The 22,473-nt window shown below is 43.3% G+C and overlaps 2 protein-coding genes across 3 annotated transcripts in view; one reads left to right on the top strand and one right to left on the bottom strand.

Annotated features, from left to right (window-relative positions):
• Positions 1 to 6,546, top strand: part of LOC108005386 (SH2 domain-containing adapter heavyweight) — a 63,063-nt gene extending 56,517 nt beyond the window's left edge. The window contains exons 6-11 of one of the 2 annotated variants that reach the window (XM_070997527.1): positions 1,378 to 2,192; positions 2,807 to 4,994; positions 5,060 to 5,243; positions 5,871 to 5,990; positions 6,055 to 6,274; positions 6,326 to 6,546. In XM_070997527.1, coding sequence (XP_070853628.1) covers positions 1,378 to 2,192; positions 2,807 to 4,994; positions 5,060 to 5,243; positions 5,871 to 5,990; positions 6,055 to 6,241 — 3,494 coding nt within the window. In that variant the 3' untranslated portion in view covers positions 6,242 to 6,274; positions 6,326 to 6,546. Of the gene's footprint in view, positions 1 to 1,377; positions 2,193 to 2,806; positions 4,995 to 5,059; positions 5,244 to 5,870; positions 5,991 to 6,054 lie in introns of both variants that reach the window. The other variant, XM_070997526.1, reaches the window with a different exon arrangement.
• A 2,301-nt stretch (positions 6,547 to 8,847) lies between these two features.
• mdu (mitotic spindle positioning protein meduse) overlaps positions 8,848 to 22,473 on the bottom strand; it is a 32,917-nt gene continuing 19,291 nt past the window's right edge. The window contains exons 2-4 of the mRNA XM_017068808.4: positions 13,421 to 14,436; positions 9,648 to 9,770; positions 8,848 to 9,587 (exon numbers count right to left, since the gene is read on the bottom strand). Coding sequence (XP_016924297.3) covers positions 9,353 to 9,587; positions 9,648 to 9,770; positions 13,421 to 14,436 — 1,374 coding nt within the window. The 3' untranslated portion in view covers positions 8,848 to 9,352. The remainder of the gene's footprint in view (positions 9,588 to 9,647; positions 9,771 to 13,420; positions 14,437 to 22,473) is intronic.

Below are 22,473 nucleotides of genomic sequence, written 5' to 3'. Positions count from 1 at the left end.
AATGTCACGTTAACTTTTGCCAATGAGTTTCGGTAAAATCGAGTTTCTCAATATGAGGCAATGTTCTGTCATGAAATTCACCAACTCTTCTTTTTCACCTTTCTCTTTCTTTTCTTCAACTTTCTCTGACTGTTAAAAACCCAGAACCTTAACATGACATTGAGAAATAGGCCTTAATCGGGCTAATTTAATAACAATGAATCATCCTTAATGACAAATCAATACCAAACTTTGCTATCGAAAGTAAATCAGGAAGATAATCCATCTCTTTAGCAATTAACTTGGCAGCAAATATGTTGCAGCTTTTATAAACTTTTCTCAAGCCAAGAACAACCACTTTAAATCAATAATTCAATTAAATTCATCCAAAGTTCATTAGGCGTTCATGGTCCAGGGATCTTAACTAGCAGTCCATTGCAAGTGGCTAGTGGCAATTAGGAAAAGCCGAAGGCGGGACAACTTTTCCCGCTGCGGCTACTTCGATTATCCAAGCGGAAAATGGAAACTGGCAGCCTCTGATTAAGAGGGTGCAAAAAACCTGGAGGAAGACTGCAGTAATATAGAGTCGTCTTCTTTCCGGGATGCAGTGGGTGTGGACCTGGTTGGGTTGGAGGAGATGGAGGAGCAGCGGGCAGCCAAGCGCCAAATAGACTGCGTCAACTCCATTTGCGTTCCGATTGCGTGGCCTGCGGCGCCGCAGTGTCGTCGCTGCGACTTAATTACAAACTGTCAGCGCCGTCTCAGTGCCTCGGAAAAATGCGCCCTCCATCTAAAATTAACCAGACGTTGTCCTTTTACTTACAAGATTTTTCAAAGAGGAAAATCCCTGCGAAGACTCTTCATTCAATTAAAGACTAGGCTTGGTGTAAATGGCATGCAAAGGACCGCATTCTTCATCTGTACTTAAAACAGCACTTTACTTGAAGGGAGGACAAGTTTAAACATAGGAATAATCGACATTAAGTCATATATACATTTTGAGACTAGGTGGCAACTCTCAGCGAGCAGAGTTAACCAATCACTGAAAATATCTTAACCCAAACTCCCTCTTTCAAAGACTATAAAAGCAAGAATAGGATCTTAAGTTTATAAACTTATGGAAACGGAATCAATAAGTTCATCAACTAATTTCAATGTGGTGTTAAGGTTCTAGTTTTTTATCTGTCAGATAAAGATTTCTTACTGCGATTTAAACTTAAATTTAACAATAGACCTTGGTTTAAATTTGTGTTCGAATTTTAAATATTAGAAACATATAGTAACTTAAATAATCGGTTAGGTAAATGTTGAAGCCTTAGCTTTTATTAAAAGCTAAAACATAAATTATATTTTACTTGAGCAAATCTCATAATCCACCCTTTCTATTACCATTTGCAGACTCCTCAGCGCCAAAATCCTCCGACGACGAGGCGGACATCGACGAGGAGGTTGAGCAGCAGCCTCTGCCCGTGCCGCAACCTCCTGCCCAGACTGCTCCATTAACGGCGGCGGGTCTCAATTCTCCGGACTCCATATCCGATGACCTGGTGCGTCCGCTTCCACCGCAACTTCAACGCAGTCCACGCAAACTGACCGTTGCTCCGGCGGAGCACAACAAGCGCCAACCCTCGCCCTACTACTACTCCGATCTCCTCAAGAGTCGCGACAAGGACAAAGACAAGGATAAGGACAAGGACAAGGAGCGGGACAAGGATAGGGAGGACTTTAAGCTCAAGTGCCGCCAGTCGACGGCCAGTGAACCGCCGCAGTCCACACAAAGTCAATTGGGTGGCTATCGCAAGAGCTCCAGCTTGGATGTGCCGCCGGCGGCGGAGGAGCAGCCGGAAGCAGAGAGCCACGAGGAGGAGGATCCCAGGACAGGACAGGACTCGCAGTCCACCCCAAAGCGGTACAGTTTCACCGAGGAGGGTGTCCACATCATACGCTGCGAGACACCCAGCACCAGCACATCCGAGGAATCCGATTGCAGTGAGTGCCTCAAGCGACGCGAGTGGCACGCCCGGGCCTTGGCCCTAGTCCGCAAGACCTGCAACGTCCAGCCAAGGAACCAGAGTCAAGTCCCGATTCAGAATCAGAGCCAGGGACAGAATCCCACTGGCAGCGAGCTCCAGCTGCAGCTGCAGCACTGCGACGCCGGCGAGGGCGAGCTGCTCAAGTGCTGTCCACCGCCACCGGCTCCAGCGGAGATCCAGGTGAGCCATATATGTTAAAAGATACTTTATTAGTGATTATTATTAATAAAGTATAAATCTGTAAATTAGTTTAAACTAGAAGCTATAAGGGAGGTAGGAGAAGCTACAGCCACTAAAGCCCCACGTTGGGCGCCATTTTTTTTATAGAGGAGTTATTGGTACATATTTAAATTATAATTGATTGGTTTTTAAAAAACTTCATGAAATAATAATCTGCAAATGTTTATAATAAAATCAAGTATCAAGTAGTAGTGTGTAGAACAGAAATGTTAAAGGATCTATAACAACCAAATGCCCCACGTTGGGCGCCATTAAAAAAAAAAATAAAAAGGAAAATGAAAATAAATGATAATTATTCGATATTCAATTCACCATCACAATTCACCTTCATTAAATTCACCATCCTAGTCTGTTGATATACTAGTTGATTAATTTTCCAATTAAACCCATGGAATCAAAGTATAATACAAAATGTAACCCATACTTTACAACGTTAGTTAGATGCCTTTAAAAAAAATTATCATATTAAATACTGAAATTAGTAGTTTTTAAATAATGAATAAATATAATTGTTATTATTCAAAATTAATCATCATATCCTTATCTGTTTGTAGGTCCAGGTCCAGCCGATGCCACCGCACCGCCTGCTGGGACCAGCAGCCGTGTGCGGAGCCTGCATCACATCCGCTCCTGCCTCCTCCTCCTTGGCCGGCGGACGGGGCAGCGAGCCCGGCGATGATCTGGAGGAGGAGTACTTCCGGCCGCGCAGCATCTTCTATGTGCATCCGCATGGCGTCCACGAGTGCGCCGAGTGCGCCCAGCCAGCTCAGCCATCGATTGCAACTGCGACAGCGACTGCCCAACCGTCGACGCTGAGCAATCCATCGCTCGATCTCTACGGCGACGACGAGGACGAAGTGGACGGCGACGAGGACGAGGACGAAGAGGACGACTCCGAGGACATCATGGGCAGCCGGCGGCGGCAGATCTACGAGACGGCCTTCGACTGCAAGATAGCCAAGTCGGATGACGACCTGGACGAGGTGGATCGCATCACCAACTGTTCGGTGTTGTTGCAGTTGAGCAATGGCAATGGTGGTGCTGGCACTGGTGACATGGGCAAGGTCATCACCGGCTCCTCCTCGAAGACGCGGGCAGAGTGCAAGCGGGCCAAGAACTCGAAGAATCAGGCACTGCAGGAGCAAACGGGCGAGGCCCATGTCCAGGTGCATCAGGTGCAGGCGGAGCTGGGCAAGCTGCAGCTCAGCCAGGTGGACCAGCAAAATCAGAATCAGAACCAGGCATCCGGCGCCGCCGGCAGTGGAGTAAGTGCGTCCAGCACCCAACAGCTTCCGGTGCGCGGCTATACCCCATCGCCACCATCGACAGCACCGCTGCCGATGAAATTCCCAGGCAAACATGAGCGCTACCTGAACATGAACAGCATACGGAGTGCACCCAATCTGCCTGCCGCCAATCCAGCGCATCCACGTCTGCGGGATCTCCGCCTGCCCATCCAGTCCATGCGGCATCAGTGCGGCGGCAGCAGCAATGACAACAGTCTCACCGACAGCGCCTACGTGAATCCGCCCTCAACCAACTCGAATTCGAATGCGGCCTCGGGTTCCGCCTCGGCATCCGTTTCTGCAACGGGATCCGCAGCAGCCCGACGGCCACGATCCTTTGTCCTGGAATCAGGCAGGGTCTTGGAACTACGCCGCAGTGCCCAGGGTCATCATCAGGCTGGTCAGTCGAGCCATCATCACCACCATCATCATCATCATGGCGGAGCTGGGAGCCGAAGCAGGAATCGCCAGGGGCAGGGACAAACAGCTGGCAGCGGCGGAGGAGGAAGTGGAGGAGCTGGAGGTCACAACTACAGCAGCACGGAGAGCATCGCCACCTCGAGCAGTGGCGGCAGCATGGAATCCCTGCGTTCCAGCACCAGTGAGGGCAATCGCAGCACCTCCAGCTCCGAGTCCAGGCACTCCAGTTCGCTGAGCTCGCACAGTTCGGAGAGCGGAAGTGGTGGCAGTGGTGGCTCCAGTGTGGCCTATCCCCTGCGGCCGGCGCCCCTGCTGCTGCACTCCAAGCTGCACATCCTCAGTCCCATCTCCGACAAATCCTCGCAGGAACCAGCCTCCGCGAGTGCCTCGGAGCAATCACAGCAGCCGTCCCAGGCGCCGATGGCGGCGCAAGAGGAGGATTCAACTGGTGCCCCAGCAGGGAACGTTCAGGTGAATGCCTCCCTAAAGCAACCACGCAGTCGTGGTGCTGCCCCCAACAAAGCCCTGCTCCAGCTGGCCGATGAACTCTTGGGTTCAGATAGTGGGATATCGTTGCATTCCCGGGAGGAGGGCAAACCCCAAGCCTTGGCCCTGCAGCGTTTAACGCTGCCCAAGCTTCAGTTGATCGGAGCCGAGGGCTCAAGCTCGGGGGCAGGAAACTCAGCTGCGGGTGGCAGTACAGCAGGAGGATCTGTCTCGGTCTCGGGATCGGGATCAGGGGCAGCCGGTTCAGGATCAGCTGGCATTCCGCAGGATCTGCGCGATCTGCCCTTCGATATGCCCAAACTGAGGCGCCGCAAGACGCTGCAACAGGAGGCCGCCTGCACCTCGGGCAGTGCCACCTCCGTGGATCTCGGCGAGCTGCCCTTCGACATGCCCAAGCTGCGGCGACGCCTCCGGGCCAACCAGGCCGAGATCAACAACCTGCTGATGCACAGCACCGAGTCCAGCGGCATCTCGCAGGCCTCCTCCAGTCACTCGATGCGCGACGATCAGAAATTGGCCAGCAAGTTGGGTGAGTTGGGACTGTACTTAAAGTTTTTTAGCCTAACTAACCATGGATTTCTATCCTGCAAACAGATACAGCACTTTTCCGGCAGAACCTCACCCTGAACTTGAACGAGTCGCGACAGGCCACAAAGCAGTTTGGCAGCCTGGATCTGAGGGGTCTCAATAGCAACAAGGAGCTGAACATGAACCTCAGCCAGGGATATGTCACCGCAGTGGACCTCATCGATGTCACCATTCCACTGGAGCGGCAGGGGTAAGTTATTTGCTATAATTTCGGAAAATCAGAAAGACAATGTTACAATTAAGCTAAGGGCCGATTACTCAAGTCCCTGTTAAAGTTTTTGACAGCCATTACTTTTCAATAACACAGAGACTCCTTAAACTTGTCTTAAGGGCAATTTGATTTTCTGGACTCTTTAAAATGAGTTAGTTACTGGCTGATTTATCGGAAAACTGTGGAGTAGAACAGGGCTAACGGCCGCTTTCTCGAGTTCCTGTCAAAGTAACTGTTAGCTAACTTGTCGGAAGTCAAAGACTAGAAAAACTTTTCGTAACAGCAAATTGTTTTTTTTCAAATCCCTGAAGAAGATTAAACTGGGAGTCCGAGTTCCTGTTAAAGTTAACTCTCCCATTGACGCTTAAACTAAAAACAAATTTCCTTAGCTAGAACTTTATTTGTCCGAGAAATGTTAATCGGCACTTACGAGCTGGGAAATAAACCGTTTGTCTGAGATAGACAGAAATTTTACATTCAAACATGTCTATGAGTCATTTCTTGATTCTCCCGCTTACGTTTTTCTTCATAATTTTATGAACATATATAAATAAGTTATTTTATTTATGTATTTTAATAATATTCTTTCTCTTTTCTATCTTGTAGATGGTACCATGGTGCCATCACGCGAGTTGAGGCGGAGACTACGCTGCGTCCGCTGTCCGAGGGATCCTTCCTGGTGCGCAACTGCGAGTCAACCAAGCAGGACTATTCCCTATCACTCAAGTAAGTAGATATTATATTACCCTAGTTATTTCAAAACTAAGCATTCGAATTCCTTCCTTTTCAGGGGCGCCAAGGGCTTCATGCACATGCGGATCCAGCGCAACGAGACCGGCCAGTACATCCTGGGCCAGTTCAGCCGTCCCTTCGAGACGGTTCCCGAGATGATCCGTCACTTTTGCCTCAACCGGCTGCCCGTTCGAGGAGCCGAGCACATGTGTCTCATCGAGCCGGTCATTGCCCAGCTGCTCTAGGGAGGATCCAGGAACTCCAAGGAGAGGGATAACCTGGAAAGGATCCTCTAGGGAGGATCCAATAACTCCAAGGAGAGGGATAACCAGGAGGGGAACCTCTAGGAAGGATCCAAAAACTCCAGGGAGAGGGAAACCTCTAGGGAGTATCCAGGAGAGACTCCAAGGAGCGGGATAACCAGGATGGGGAACCAAACAGAATTACATATTAATAGCCTGTAGAGGACTTAGGAACCTATGTGAACATGTGTATGCACTAGTTATATATGCGATAGTTGGTATAAGAAAGATGGCAATTTTTTCATGTTTTTTTTGTGGCCTCGAATTTTGTATGTCGGTCTACTAGCAAACGAGCAAACGAAAAAAAGAATACACCCACTCACTCTGACACACGAACTAGTTTAGCGTTTAAAGTACGTAGCACATTCAGACAATACCAGCAAATTACAAAACCAAAACCAAAAAAAAAATACCAAACAAACGATATTTATATAGAAGGCATATATACAAGCAAGACGATATATACAAGCATATATATATATATGGATACCAAAAAGAGCACTTGACGACAGTTGCTAAAACGTAGTGGTACACGACCCGAAGGCGCGGATATAATAGCTGGTGGAGTTTGGAGGTACCTATCCAGATGGTACCGATGCAGAGGAGCATAGTTTTTTAGATGTGTTTACACCGAACCGAGCAGAAGATTTAAAGGGGCAGGAGATTTACGGTAGAACAACACACCACCCACACACATAGCGATTATATGGTCGAAACTTATGCAACTTTCCGTAGCACACACACACTGAAACACTCGCCCACTGGCAACGCCCAGCATCGTCCGATTATTCAGATATTTATACCATTATTTCAAGATCTTAAATCCTTTATTTTTTTGTTGGCTGCCAGTGGGCATCGCTTAGGGCACGTTTACACTAAGAAAAGTTTTAGCAAGCAACTCTAAAAATTTGTTGATTAATTTTATGTTACCAAAACAATGAAAACGAACAAAAAAAAAATGGAATCTAAAATATGTATATCTATATAAATGAGAACTAACTTTAGCAGCGATGTCACTTTTTTTTGTCTTAGCTGTAGGTCAGAGGTACGCGAAATAGAACGCTCAAAGCGCTTTTGGTTAAAGGATCGAAACGGATCGGATCGAATAGGATAGGTTGGATTAAAAGATCGATCGATCGGTATGGATGGTTAAGGACGAGGCAAGGATATAGCAACGCATATGAAATGTCGGTTTAAGTGTTAGTTTCTAGTTGAGGACGGGGCAGCGAGCGAGCGAACGAAGGGCAAACTATATATATATATATATTATGAATGCTAAAAAATGATATATACTTACTATTTATATTTCTATATATACATCTATATATATATATACACGATATTAAAGAGCAGTCAATGGTTTTTTGGTTCCAGTTCCAGTTCGAAAGAGAGAAGCAAGTGTCAGGCAGGATGCTAATTAACTAATTATTGTTTCTGGCAGTCATTTCTGTTCCAACCTTCGTACCGCCGAGCAATACAACTGATTTCCAGTATCTCACCCAGAGTTATGTTTATATATATGTGTGTGCCAAACGTATTATTCTAGTCATATGTATGTGAATATCAGCGCGTTATCTTATTTTCGATATGTTGATTGTTGCCTAATTTCTAATACTCAAGCAATCCAATGTGCAGTGTGCAATATGCGAATACGTTTATATCTCGGTTATGTATCTATGATTTGACTAATTTAGCCATAAGTTTATAGCCCCCCCATGATTTGTTAGCCATTTGGCCAGTTTGTAAACGGCTTTTGTAAATATACAGAATATAAACACGACACGACGACACATATGATATGATGTATACAAGTCGATATGATTTTATTTGCAATACAACTTTTAAGCTAAGATTTCAACTTCACATAGAAACCGCAAATCCACATACATAAACGACGTACATAGCAATGTATTTTGAGGCTTCCGTAGCAGTAAAAAAACAAACCAACCAAACAACCAAACCAAACTACCAACAAATCAACCAAAATTCCAAGATAATCGCAGCACTCGGGCACCGTTTACACTTGCAATCGAAGAAGAGGTCGTAGTGCAAAATCGCTGAGTGTCGATCGCTTCCGTTTTGTTGTGTATAAAAATAAAAGAACGTACTTTTAGTGGGTCTGTGGATGATGAACAGCGGGCTTACTCTAACCGAAACCTTGTACTCCAACTAGAGGCGCTCTCTATCTACGGCACCCTAATATCTGATTAATTCAATTAGTACAGAGCGAATACGTAACAAGAAATTAACAAACAGAAACCGTAACAACAAACGAAACAAACGAAATGTATTTAATAAAAATAAATATGAAAATTTCCAAAAAACAAACGAGTTTTTTTTCCTGAAGTGGTTATTTTGGGTGTAAAATCCGTGGCATACTTTTAGGCTGAACCAAAAGCCCGCAATATAATTTCAGTGTTGGTCAACAGAATTTGGAAAATCCAATTCTTGGGTATTCTTCGTATTTCTATCTTTTAAAAAATTATATTTTGTAAATTTATTTCCATCCCAAATCCCAACTGAGTTTTATTTAAAATAGATTCTCCTCATTCTAGTCTTTGTGTTTTTTTTTATTTTATTAAATCGTTTTCGCATATGGGTTTCGTACATATAGTATTTAGTTTTTATATATATTTATATAAGGTATATATAAAGTTGTTTTGTAATAAATTATAAGCAAGTCGACTGTACTCGCACTGGAAACGCGAAGAATTATATATATACAACAGAGTTCTCGGACAGTTCACGTACGCGTACACATTATAAATTACACATAAATCGCTTTAAGTACAGGCAATTCAATTTAGTTATAATTTCAATTGCCATTGGTAGGCGTTAAGATTAATTCGTTGATAAGCAGCTTTCGCAGGAGGAGAACAAGGACGAGGACTTGGAAGTGGACGTGGACATGATCTTGGAGAAGTTAGGGGATCAAGTGTATAAGTGTGGACACTACAATAATAATTTGGTCTGCTCTGCACCAGATCGTTGGTGTGTGTGTGTGTGTGTAGGTTGTTTTCTATCGTTTTTAAGGGGGTTCCGGACCCTAGTTCCTTAGATGATCGCCTCGACCGCTCCAACCTCGGCGTTCTTCTTGATCAGGCTCTCCCACTGGGCGATGAGGCCCCGCGACGAGGGCGCCTCCTCGGGCGTCAGGTCACAGAGCTGGGCCAGCGACATCGCCGGACGCATTCCGTGGCCATTCCCATTGCTCAATCCATTGGCTATGTAGGCGGCTGCATTCAAACTGCGATTGCCGGAGGGCTTGTGGACGATCTCCTGTTCGTTTCTGCAACGGAATTGGTTATTAAAATCTATGATTTTTGGATGCTTTCTTATGCTAACTCACCCATTCCTGTCCAGTTCCTGTGTGGACTGGGCGTTGCGCAGTTTTCCCGGGCCGTAGCAGTGCTCCACCTCGGAGTCCTCGTCATCGTCAACCGCATCGGCCTCGTCGTCTGTGCTGAGTTGCCTGCAGGGTTAAATGTGATTTAGATATCACTAATATTTTATGAAGTTCTTAAATAGGTATATCCACATAAGCTTAAGTTCCTATGCTGCCAGTTTAGCCAAATCAAGACGTACAAAAAAAAGGCAGGGAGTTTTGAGCAGCTTAATACAAATGCTATCGATCCCCATCACTTTAAGAAACATTAACTTCAGATTCAGATTCAGATTTTGGTCAAAAATACTAAGTTTTTAGTGGTTTTTCAGTCGTAGTTTAGCCAAAACAAGGGGTGCAGCTAAAAGACCGACTGTTTTGAGTAGCTTGCTACAAATGCTATCGATCCCAATCATTTTAAGAAACATTTATTTTTTGAACCATTTTCGCATTTTTTATAAGGGGGTACATCGGTTATTTTTTGGGATTCAGATTTTGGTCAAAAATACTAATTTTTTAGTAGTTTTTCAGTCGTAGTTAAGCCAAATCAAGGCGTACAGCTAAAAGACCGACTGTTTTGAGCAGCTTGCTACAAATGCTATCGATTCCCATCACTTTAAGGAACATTTATTTTTTGACCCATTTTCTCATTTTTTATAAGGGGGTACATTGGTTATTTTTGGGATTCAGAATTTGGTCAAAAATACTCATTTTTTAGTGGTTTTTCAGTCGTAGTTAAGGCAAATCATGGCGTACAGCTAAAAGACCGACTGTTTTGAACAGCTTGCTACAAATGCTATCGATCCATATCACTTTGAGGAACATTTATTTTTTGACCCATTTTCGCATTTTTTATAATATATATATATATTTTTATATATTTTTTAGTGCATTGTTCTGACATACCCACTAAATAAAGTTTCTTGGGCAAATCCCCATGAAAATACCATGAATCTAGAGTTCCCATCAACCAACCTGCAACCCTAAAACGATTTTAGCCAATCAAGTTGGCCTTGGCAAACTGTCATGACATTTGAAAGCACTTGTCAATATATTCCGAAGGCACTTGGAAAATTTATTCCCTTTAACGATGGCGAAGAAAACGAATTACAAGATGCCCGAGCGCAACTTGGATCTCCTTGCCGATATGGCGTTCGTGAACAATCTGCTCAAGGACCTTGGACTGGAGGCGGATCCGTCGACACGTGGCGTTATCCTGGACCTGGCCTACAGTGAGTTGAAATTCGGGGAAAGATTGAAAGGCAAGGATTTTGTGAGTGGTTTGTTTTAGCTTGGGCAAGGGACAAACTGGTGGAGGCCCAACGCTTTGCCACGATGGCCAACCGTTCCAACGTGAGTGTCGAGGATCTGCACATGGCGGAGCCGGAGCGGGCCGTCCCGCTGGTAAAGATCCCGAAGGAGAGTACCGAGAATCTGGAGAAGGAGATGGCGCAGCCGGACAAGACCGACCAGCCGGGGACTAGTGCGAAGGCAAGCCCGCAGGCGCCGAAGCTCCTGGCCAAGGAGACCAGCCAGGAGCCGGGTTCGAGCAAGGGACCAATGCTGCCCACCTCTCGCGATGATCAGGTGGGCAAGAAGGCCGATCTGAAGCACAAGGGCGCTGAGCAGGCCAAACCGAAGCCGAAGACCCGAGCAAGTTCATCCAAACCGGTGGCGCCTCCTGCCACTCCAACCACTTCCGGAGCTGGTCCTTCGCAACCGGTGGCGCTTCCTGCCACTCCAACTATTTCCGGAGCTGCTCCTGTACAACGCACTTCCAGGGTCGCCAAGAAGTCACGTATCGGAGCAAGTTCATCCAACCCGGTGGCGCCTCCTGTCACTCCAACCACCTCCGGAGCTGGACCTTCGCAACCGGTGGCGCCTTCTGCCACTCCAACTATTTCCGGAGCTGCTCCTGTACAACGCACTCCCAGGGTCGCCAAGACGCCACGTATCGGAGCAAGTTCATCCAAGTCGGTGGCACCTCCTGTCACTCCAACCACCTCCGGAGCTGGACCTTCGCAACCGGTGGCGCCTTCTGCCACTCCAACTATTTCCGGAGCTGCTCCTGTACAACGCACTCCCAGGGTCGCCAAGAAGCCACGTATCGGAGCAAGTTCATCCAAGTCGGTGGCACCTCCTGTCACTCCAACTATTTTCGGAGCTGCTCCTGTACAACGCACTCCCAGGGTCGCCAAGACGCCACGTATCGGAGCAAGTTCATCCAAGTCGGTGGCACCTCCTGTCACTCCAACCACCTCCGGAGCTGGACCTTCGCAACCGGTGGCGCCTTCTGCCACTCCAACTATTTCCGGAGCTGCTCCTGTACAACGCACTCCCAGGGTCGCCAAGACGCCACGTATCGGAGCAAGTTCATCCAAGTCGGTGGCACCTCCTGTCACTCCAACCACCTCCGGAGCTGGTCCTTCGCAACCGGTGGCGCTTCCTGCCACTCCAACTATTTCCGGAGCTGCTCCTGTACAACGCACTCCCAGGGTCGCCAAGACGCCACGTATCGGAGCAAGTTCATCCAAGTCGGTGGCACCTCCTGTCACTCCAACCACCTCCGGAGCTGGTCCTTCGCAACCGGTGGCGCTTCCTGCCACTCCAACTATTTCCGGAGCTGGACCTTCACAACCCACTCCCAAGGTCGTCAAGAAGCCACGTATCGGAGCAAGTTCATCCAAGTCGGTGGCACCTCCTGTCACTCCAACCACCTCCGGAGCTGGTCCTTCGCAACCGGTGGCGCTTCCTGCCACTCCAACTATTTCCGGAGCTGCTCCTGTACAACGCACTCCCAGGGTCGCCAAGACGCCACGTATCGGAGCAAGTTCATCCAAGTCGGTGGCACCTCCTGTCACTCCAACCACCTCCGGAGCTGGACCTTCGCAACCGGTGGCGCCTTCTGCCACTCCAACTATTTCCGGAGCTGCTCCTGTACAACGCACTCCCAGGGTCGCCAAGACGCCACGTATCGGAGCAAGTTCATCCAAGTCGGTGGCACCTCCTGTCACTCCAACCACCTCCGGAGCTGGACCTTCGCAACCGGTGGCGCCTTCTGCCACTCCAACTATTTCCGGAGCTGCTCCTGTACAACGCACTCCCAGGGTCGCCAAGACGCCACGTATCGGAGCAAGTTCATCCAAACCGGTGGAACCTCCTTCCACTCCAACCATTTCCGGAGCTGCTCCTGTACAACGCACTCCCAGGGTCGCCAAGACGCCACGTATCGGAGCAAGTTCATCCAAACCGGTGGAACCTCCTTCCACTCCAACCATTTCCGGAGCTGCTCCTGTACAACGCACTCCCAGGGTCGCCAAGACGCCACGTATCGGAGCAAGTTCATCCAAGCCGGTGGCACCTCCTGCCACTCCAACCACCTCCGGAGCTAGACCTTCGCAACCGGTGGCGCCTCCTGCCACTCCAACTATTTCCGGAGCTGCTCCTCTTTATTTCTTCTTCTAAATCAATTTCATCTCCCTCAAAATAATCCCCCCCCGATGAAATACACCTATGTCAAGGTTTTTTCCAATCCTCAAAACATGCCAAATAGTCGCTTTGCGGTATAGCGAAATCTTCTATTTTTGTATCTCTCTTGAGAAATTCATGGTGCACCACACCACGAAAATCGAAAAAGGAAATTCATCTTACTTTTTGCCGACAGTAGTATACATATGTAAGGGCTCTATTAAAATGAAAAACTAGTATTCCAGAATTCCCTATAACTTATAGGTACTCACAGCTTGTCCAGGGAGGCCTTCAGTGTGTTCTGCCTGTTGATCTTGCGCAGGCGCTTCAGCTCCGACTCGCGAGACTTGAGGTCCTGCAGCTCTCGCTGGATCTTCTGCTCGACGGGCACGTAACCCCGTCGCAGGGGTCGTCCCTCCGAGTCCCGTTCGATGGCCGCCGGCGAGAGGGTCACCGAGGTGATGGCCGTCGACGAGCCGCCGGATTCCAAGAAGGCCATTGCGGTGCGGGTGTTCAGCTTGAGGGTGTTGTTGTTGTTGTTGTTCTGTCCATTCTGTGTACCATTTCCATTACCAATTCCATTTCCATTGGTCAGGGTCAGGGTCAATGGGGAGGCGGGTGGCAGTGGGCTGGTGGGGCCCAGTTTGCCATGCGAGGCTATAAAGCGCTGCATCACTCCCTTGGTGGCGCCACCGAAGGCAAACTGCCGCTTCTGGGGCAAACCACTCAGCTGGGGCGTCGAGATGGTGCGAGTGATTAGCTTCTGTTGCGGCGGGTCAGGGGTCAAGTTGTAGCAATTGGGTCCAATGTATCGCTGCTCCTGACGGGTCACCACGGTCAGCTTGAGTGGCTGCTTGGCCACAACATTGGCATTGGTGTTGCTCTGCGAGGAGGCCGAGATGCCGGAGTCATCCGAGTGCTGGCCATCGAGGCTCTCCTCCTTGGCGCTATTCACACTGGAGGCCAGCGAGGGTGTGTTGGACAGCTCGTCGATGGGCAACAGGAGCGAGGTGGTCACCGGCTGGGCGGTGACCAGTACACCCTGCTCCTCAACCTTATCCTTATCCTGATCCCTGATCTCCTCTTCCTGCTCCAGTTTCGGTTCAAAGTCAATGCCATTGCCATTGCCATTCACAGTGTAGGTCTCGAAGTCCACCAGCTGCCCCGAGGAGGCGGAAGTGATGGTGGGTGTGGTGCTCGACGAGAGGGTGGCCAACTGGCGGTACTCCTCCTCGCGACGCACCACCTCCTTGATCTCCTCCTGGATGCGCGTCAGGGGATCGATTTTCTGCAAGAACAAAGGGTAAACGTACTGAGATGAGTAAAGCTTCTTGGGCTCAGAAGATTATATTCAGTTATAACATTATTATTATTATTATTATATTATTAAGTCGAACTTCGCTTACTCGAACAAAAAATTCTTCCAATTTTTAAAGACTTTGGGTGGGGATTTTTGGGATATGATAAATGCACTATATATTACAAAAAATATATAATAATCTCTGTGATAAGAGTAAGCTGTTCTATATTTTTTACAAATTTTTAAGAAGTAAAGTTTGAGATATAGATAATTCGACAGAACATGTACAATAAAATATAATTATATTTGTAATATTATTTAGCATGGATATTAATATACAAGTATTATTATAAGAACTATAAGAAACAAGACAATGAACCCTTCCTATTTTTAAAAGAATTTTATTAGGAAAGTTAGAGAAATTAAAGTTTCATTAGAATTTAAAAAATAAATAATAATCATCATTGTAATATCAGTTTAAAAACTAAAACTTAACTAAACCAAACTAAAACAACTGCTGAACCTACTTTTATATTTATTATAAGAATAAAAGATTTTATTTTTAAATGAATGGACTTCTTATTTTAGCTTTAAGTGCTTATAGATATGTTTATTTTGTAAGTAAGTTTTTAAAACCCAACTAAACTTTGATTGACTGAACATCGAAGAACGAACTTGGGCTAATTTCATTTGGAGTGCAATTCGTAACCCGAAACGGAGGAAGTGCTCGAGCTGCTCCGATTACGCTTCGAACTTCTAAGATGCATGTAATTGAATATGCCGCAAACCGAATGCCACTCACTTTCGATCCGCCTCAAATCGAAACAGTTGCAAGCCGCAAGATGCATTGATACACTGGTAAAAAAATTAAGTAGTAAAAATAAATATCTACATATTGAATTCAACATTTCGTATTAAAAATTTAAATAAGATACACAAACATAATAAATTGCGTAATTTAATTTAAAAATATTGGAATCAAGGTGAAAATATTAGATACTTTTAACATTTCATGTCATAAAAAAATAATTTTATACTAAGATTAATGTTTAAAATATTTTTAAATACATTTTCATATGTAAAAGTCATAAAAACCACAATGGAAGTAATTGATTGATTAAGAAATCTTTGGATTTACTCCTTTTTTCTATAAGTGCACAAAAGATACACCCGCATCCGTGAGCTGCATCTTGAGCGAAATCGGAGGAGACAAATCCGCTGTTTGCATAACCCGCTGATTGGCTTCGATCGTGCTGCCAAAATGATCCGCCAAGAGCCACACACGTCGTGGAGTTGAGATGGGTGGTTTTCGGAGGGGTTTTCGGAGTGGTTCGCAGTGGTTGAGGGTGGCCCAAAGACATGCAGAGCGGTTCAGAGTGGACCCAAGCGTAACCTAAGCCGATTATTGTGCGTGACATCGACAACAAAGTTGGGTGGTTGGGTGGTTGGGTGGTTGGGTGGTTCGGTGCTTCCTCTCCGGTTCGTTGACTGTTTTGTTTTGCTGCTCTGTGCATCGCGGTTTCTGAATCGGTTTTGAAAATGCCAAACCAAAGCCAAAACAACCCATTGAGAGTAAAAGTGTTTGGCAGTCTCACTTTCAGCGCCTGTTTTTATTATATTCTGCGTACATGCTTAGAGGAATTTGTCGGCTAATTAACAAGTTTTTACTGTCACAATAAACACATACAGCGGGGCTCAAATGAATAGTGACAGGCTATTTCGTTTTAGATTTAGAAATTGCATGCTAATTTCTTTATTTTATTTTATAACCATTGTTAAACTTGGAAAATAAAGAGCTTTTATTATGTTTATAAGTTATGATTCATTTGCGCACCTAATAATATATTATCATATCTAGGGAACATTATTTGTATAGTTCATTGGAACCAAGATGCCAAAGTTTGATATTTGAAAAACTAACCATTTAAATATTTGCTTAATGGGTGAAGAACAGGAAAATTCTGACAAAGATAAGATAAGTAATGTATGTATTTGTGTCATAATAAAGTTTTGTGTTGAAAGATATGGAATCAAAACTATTTGAATACTGATAATTTTGCATTTATTGTATAAGTAGTAAGAAGCATCGTTCCTTTCATGTACTTTAAAATTATAAAATAGTAATACAGTACCCTAAATTAGATAAATTTATGTATGATAGATTATCTAAGCTAAGAAAAAGAGTTTCTATATTTTTAAAAATATCCCATAATGAGAGGGAGAACCAATTGAAGTTATTCTCAGTCTGCTTTTCTCAATCCTCTCATCTACCCTTTTGAAATAATAACTTTTCCCACAGCAATCAGCATCCATTTGACGGCTAAATACTTCCCCTGCAGTCGTAATTCCAGCACTTACAGGGTCTCCATCCCCAACGCCCATATATGATTATTTTCCCATCTTTTCAGGGAAGAAAGGGGTCTTCATAAGGGTGGTTTGGGGCCAGCTTTTTCGGGTCACCGAGTTGGCTTTGGGTGGCATTAAAGGTCTGTGGGGTCTGTGACACCGCCATGTGGGTGCTTCCCAACTATTTTATGTTGCTGTTGCAGGTGTGTGTTGCTGCTGTGCCGTTGATGTTGCTGCTGTGCTGTTGCTGCTGTACTGTTGCTGTTGGCAGTGGAGTGTCGTCGGTGGGCTTCCGCATCGTTGTCGCATTAGAAAGTGCCAGCCTTTCAGAGTCGCCAAGTGCTCGCCAATGAGCGAATGCGGCATTTATGCTTTTTCTCCGCCCCATTGTCTTGTTTTGTTTGGTCGTCCGAGTCGATATAAATTATTGTGTCGCAGTCAAAGTCTGAAAAATCATCATAGCTCATCGATTCGATGCAGATTTTCACTCACTTGTCTGGGTTGGGCACCCAAAACGTCGGCGAATCGAATCGAAATGTGCGTTTAACGACGTCGTTTTCACTTACTTAAAAACAAAACAAAACAGCTTGGAAAAAAGAAACGGGAAAACTGATAAATGATATCGAAGTGGGGAATAGCCTTACCAGAAATACTTAATCATATACAAATTATCAAGAAAATAAATACGATTTATCCAAAATCTTATTAAAATAATATATTATCATAATATATTATATTTAGATAAATTATTTTGACACTTATTAAGTCATCTGTTATATACAACGATATTTACTATACTATAATTATACTTTTAATTTTCTCAAAAATATTTTTTTTTGCTAGAATGCCAATAATATTTTTAAATTAAATGTTACATTTAAGTCTAAATACTTCAAATATGCTTTGTAATTTTGTTGTTAATATTTTAATTTACAATTTAAAATAATCACAAAGCTTTTATTAACAACATGTAAATATATATAGGAAATTTGGTACAAAAAATTTGTAGTCCATCATTTTTGATTAGACATATTATGTTCACAAGCAATTTGTTTCCATTTAGTTAGGGTAATTTAATACTGTAAATACTTTCAATGAAGCCCTTAAGTGTGGTTGATTTTTTATGCATCTTTTCTTTTCCCCCAAGAGTTTTGTTGTCTTGAACCAAAACAGTAATGCGATACCATGAGTTCAAAGTTTAATTAAAGAAAAAACCCGATGGGAAACGCTTCCTGCAGAGGGTTCTACCCACTGTTTTTCACACTAAAAAAAGAAAGGGTATATATGTATGTATGGCCAAAACGCAAAAGTGAAAAAAAAGTGGTACGATACTTCCGTTTGGCGCTACTTGTTGCTGGCGTCCAAGTGCAATGACAGCGGCAACATTGCGGCAACATCGCCGCAACTGCAGCAACTTTTGGCGGCAGCTGCCTAAAGTCAAGTTGACAGCTGCTCCTCGACCGGCTGTCACTTTTGGCGCGCGTTTTTCCAGCAAATTTACCGCAAAGGGGAAATGCAAATGCAAATGCGAATGGAATTGCCAGTCAAAGAGGCATGCGGCATGCGGCATGCGGCATTCGAGTCTTGTCCAAGTCTGAACCCATTTGCATGCCACATTCGCCGGGGTCAAACGCCCAATGGGTCGCGTGAACAGAGGCAGCCTACCAAGAAACAGCGAAAAGCATGCCACAAGCAAATAAGCCAAAGACTTTGGGGCAATTTGTTGCTGCTGCTGTTGCTGCCACGACAAGATCGGCCAACAACAAGATCAGCAACAAGGCAGAAAGCAAATTGGCAAGAGGGGAAAACAACACAACACGAGAAACGAAAAGCGAACAAATAAGAACAAGATGGTAGTGGTTTCGACTTCAAAGTGCCCAGCAAAAAACCAAAAAAGATTGAAAAACTATCTCAAAGATAAATAAATAATTTCATATACAACAACCAATGAAATTATTTTTAAAATGCCTGAAATGTTCCGTTTAAAAAAGAAGGTTGAAAAACTATCTTAAAGATAAATATATAATTTCATATACAACAACCAATTAAATTAGTTTTAAAATTCCCTTTACAGATAAAGATATCATTTATTATTCAACGATCAATAAAAGCAGAGTTAAAATGCCTAAATTTTAAAAAAGAAGATTGAAAAACTATCTTAAAGGTAAATATATAATATCATATACAACAACTAATAAAATAATTTTTAAAATGCCTTTTAAAGATAAATATATAATTTCTTATACAATTACCAATAAAAGCAGAGTTAAAAGGCCTTATATATACCTCTTACTATAAAAAATTTAAAAACTTGACGAAATGTAAGTGCATTATATCTATAGATATACATAAAACCAAAAAACATTTTATCTTTTAAAAGAGTTTACAATTCTACTGAAAATATATTATTTTTGGTAAATTTTCCAAATAATTGAATCAAAATATAGCAATATAGTTTTTATACAAATAAAGTTCTCTCGACATATTTTTAAATTGCCGAAAATGTACCAAAGTAAATTTACATGATTGACTATATTACATATCCATATTCCCATTATCAAACAAAATTTAACTGAAAAGTATATTAAATGCATTTTACAAATATAACTAATGATTCATCTTAAAATTTAAAATTATGTATTAATCAAAAGAAAAAGCATTTCATGTTTTAAATTGTATAGGTTTCTATTACAGCAGTTCGTGTCCCAAAGAACAGTGTAAAATATTACTGGAATATAATAAATAACCTTAGATTGTTTGGCAGTACCTATTTCAGTGATATATTAACATTTTCACTAGCAAAATAGATATCATACACTTCACAGCAGGGGATCCCTTCCCGATAAAGATAAATTACCTAGAAAGTTTCTAAAGCCTGAGTTATTTACAGCACCTTTGACTTGACAACCTCAAAATGGGAAATCAATTAGTTTACGGATAGGAAAAGTCGTATACCCACATCGGTGGAATTAGGGGGTACGAACAGCAGAAGAGAAGAAACAAGAGAAGAAACGAAAAACAGCGGGAGAACGTGACAAGAAACGTGACCGTGACTGTGGCTCTTTCTTCCCGCCACCCCTTTCTTCCGCCCCCTTTTAAGCTCTATCTCTGTCTGGCAACTGATCCACTTCTGGCAACAATACAGCTACACAGAAAACATTTTTTTTTAATTTATTGATGATTGATTTCGTATTTGATCTTATAGGGTAAGCATTTTTAGAAAAGTATGTTTTCAACAAATGTAAATGTTGAAAAACGTTTAACATCTTATAATTATAGGTTAATAACCAACATAAACCTTAGACTTCAAATGAATACAATATGATATAATATTATCAATAGGAAGAATAACCATATAATGATAAAACATCATAATCCTTACACTCATTGAATTTTTGTTTATAAAAATGTCAAGGTTATAACGCATTATGCACGTTAAGTTATAACCACGTATCTGATGTATCTATAGACTCTTCGTAGTTACCTAATTTTTAAAACAGAAACCACTTTATATATGATTTTTAGTGAGTTAAGATCAACTTAAAGATGACAGTCTATTTTCTTATAGTTCACCAATATTATGGCTTAACTTTCAGATCATTTTCTGGTCATAATAGACCCAAGTAAATTTTATTTGCATTTTGATCAAGTTAAGATCGAATCCCGCCGTGATCACCAATTCTTCCCGTGCATTCTTCTCTGCTTTGCTTGGGCTGGTGCTCTGCCGACGTCGTTTCCAGGCGAGCGATCAGCATTAGCATAGCGTTCATCATTATCGTCATCATCACCTTCGTGATCATCGCGTACAACACTCGTATTTGGGGCAATTCATTTAGCGTTTTCCTCAGTGACCGCCGCAGTTGCAGCTGAAGCGTGCAAAAAAGAATTGTACAAATAAAAAACAATGAAGAAGCCGCCAAAACCAGCAAAAAACCAACATCAGAAATGCAAAACAAAAGAAAAAACAATACATTACATTTGCCAACGAAGGGCGGTACTAAACATTTTTGGCATTTCGGACAGCAGACTCAAAGGGGATATCGCCAGATGGCATATAAAGATTGCTGCCATAATATCCTGTCCTTAGAACTACGAAATACTAACCAACTTTTGAAAGATTCCTTTATGGATTTGGATTTTAAGCAAGTTTAGATTGCTGTTCAAAACAGAAATTTAGAAAACAAACCATCCTACATTTTAGTTGGTTTTAACTTTAAAACTTGTCATTGTTAATTTGTAAGCCAGAATTAAAAACAAATTAAAATAAACATGTTTTTACTTGGAGATTTTCCTAAAAAAAATGATTCATCTATTTACTAAACAACTAAAAACTTATCACCAGTCTAAGTATAATACCTCTTTAAAAACATTTTTAGAAAATATATATTATTAAGGATTTTTTATCAAGAAGTTGATTCATTTTTTTAGTGGTTCTGTTTTTTATGAGCAGTTTCTACAATCAAATACGATATGCCACAAAAAGTTATACGCTTTTTTTCTAAAATAATACGTCTATTTAAGTTTAACAATATCACAATTACGTTTGCCAAATTTAAATTATAGCACCTTTTTTAAAGACCCCCTATCTTACCTTGATTTTTCGACAAAATCTTTTATAGAACTTATGAAGTTTTAAGATTGCATTTCTTAGCTGCTTCTTAAATCCAATTTAAAGATGTGTTTTGAGTTATTTTCAACTTAAGACCTTCACTTCCCATGGAGGTATTTGCCAATGCCATTATCTTTTTGCCCAACTGAATATGGGCTCTAGCTGAACGAGCTTTCGGCACTGATTTAGCCACGATCCGATCGACCCAGTTTTTGCATACCCATAGCAGATCGTGATCCATACACTATACTATCTTAAAGATACAAAAAGAGACGGCGGGGAAATCTAAGGCGGATGCACTTGGAGCATGTGTCAATTATGACGCCATATCATTAGCATTACCAATACCATTAGGAGTGGACCGTTACGGCGATGGCTGTCATTAGATTTGTAGATTTGCCATGCCACAAACAAAAAAAAATTGTTTGGCCAAAAAACCAAGAGCCAAGAAACCAAGAGACCAAAAGACCAAGAAACCCAAAGACCAGCCAAAATGATGGCCATAGTCACGTCGCCAGCTCTGGGCGCTCCATTAGCAACCAAAAAAAAAAAAACCTAGCAAATTGGTCAACAACGCGAAAACAGGCTAAAATAAATGGCCAAAAGTGGGCCAAGGGGGCGGGGCGGGAGGGCCAGGATTGTGGGTGGGATTGCTGGGAATTGGGGCCAAAAAGATATTTCTTTTTTGCGCAATTCGCGGACAAATAGTTCGTGCGGCTTTTCATTCGAACCTTATCTTATATGGCGGAAAGGTTTTTATACCTATGTGTGTGTGTGTTTACCAAAATGAATTTGCGATAAGCGAGCAGGGGAAATTGGGGGTCTGAAATCAAATGGGCGAGTGCTGATAAAAAGCCCATCGATTCGATCACTTTTTTCCCGAGCTCCTTCAAGTTTTTTGCTTTATTTACGTTTTTTTGTTCCTGCCCACAATGCGTGACCTGGCCAAATCAGGGGCTCGAACCAAAGTTTGCTTTTTCAATTTCGCCTCGTTACTCTCGGCGACTTGATTGCGGATTGTTTGGCCATTAATTTGGCTTCGGTTGTCGGTCTTGGCCAGCTTTTTATTG

This window comes from Drosophila suzukii, chromosome X, assembly GCF_043229965.1.
Source record: "Drosophila suzukii chromosome X, CBGP_Dsuzu_IsoJpt1.0, whole genome shotgun sequence".
Taxonomy (NCBI): Eukaryota; Metazoa; Arthropoda; class Insecta; order Diptera; family Drosophilidae; genus Drosophila; species Drosophila suzukii.
The sequence above is the reverse complement of the archived record's forward strand: the minus strand, read 5'-3'. Positions and strand labels throughout refer to the sequence as shown.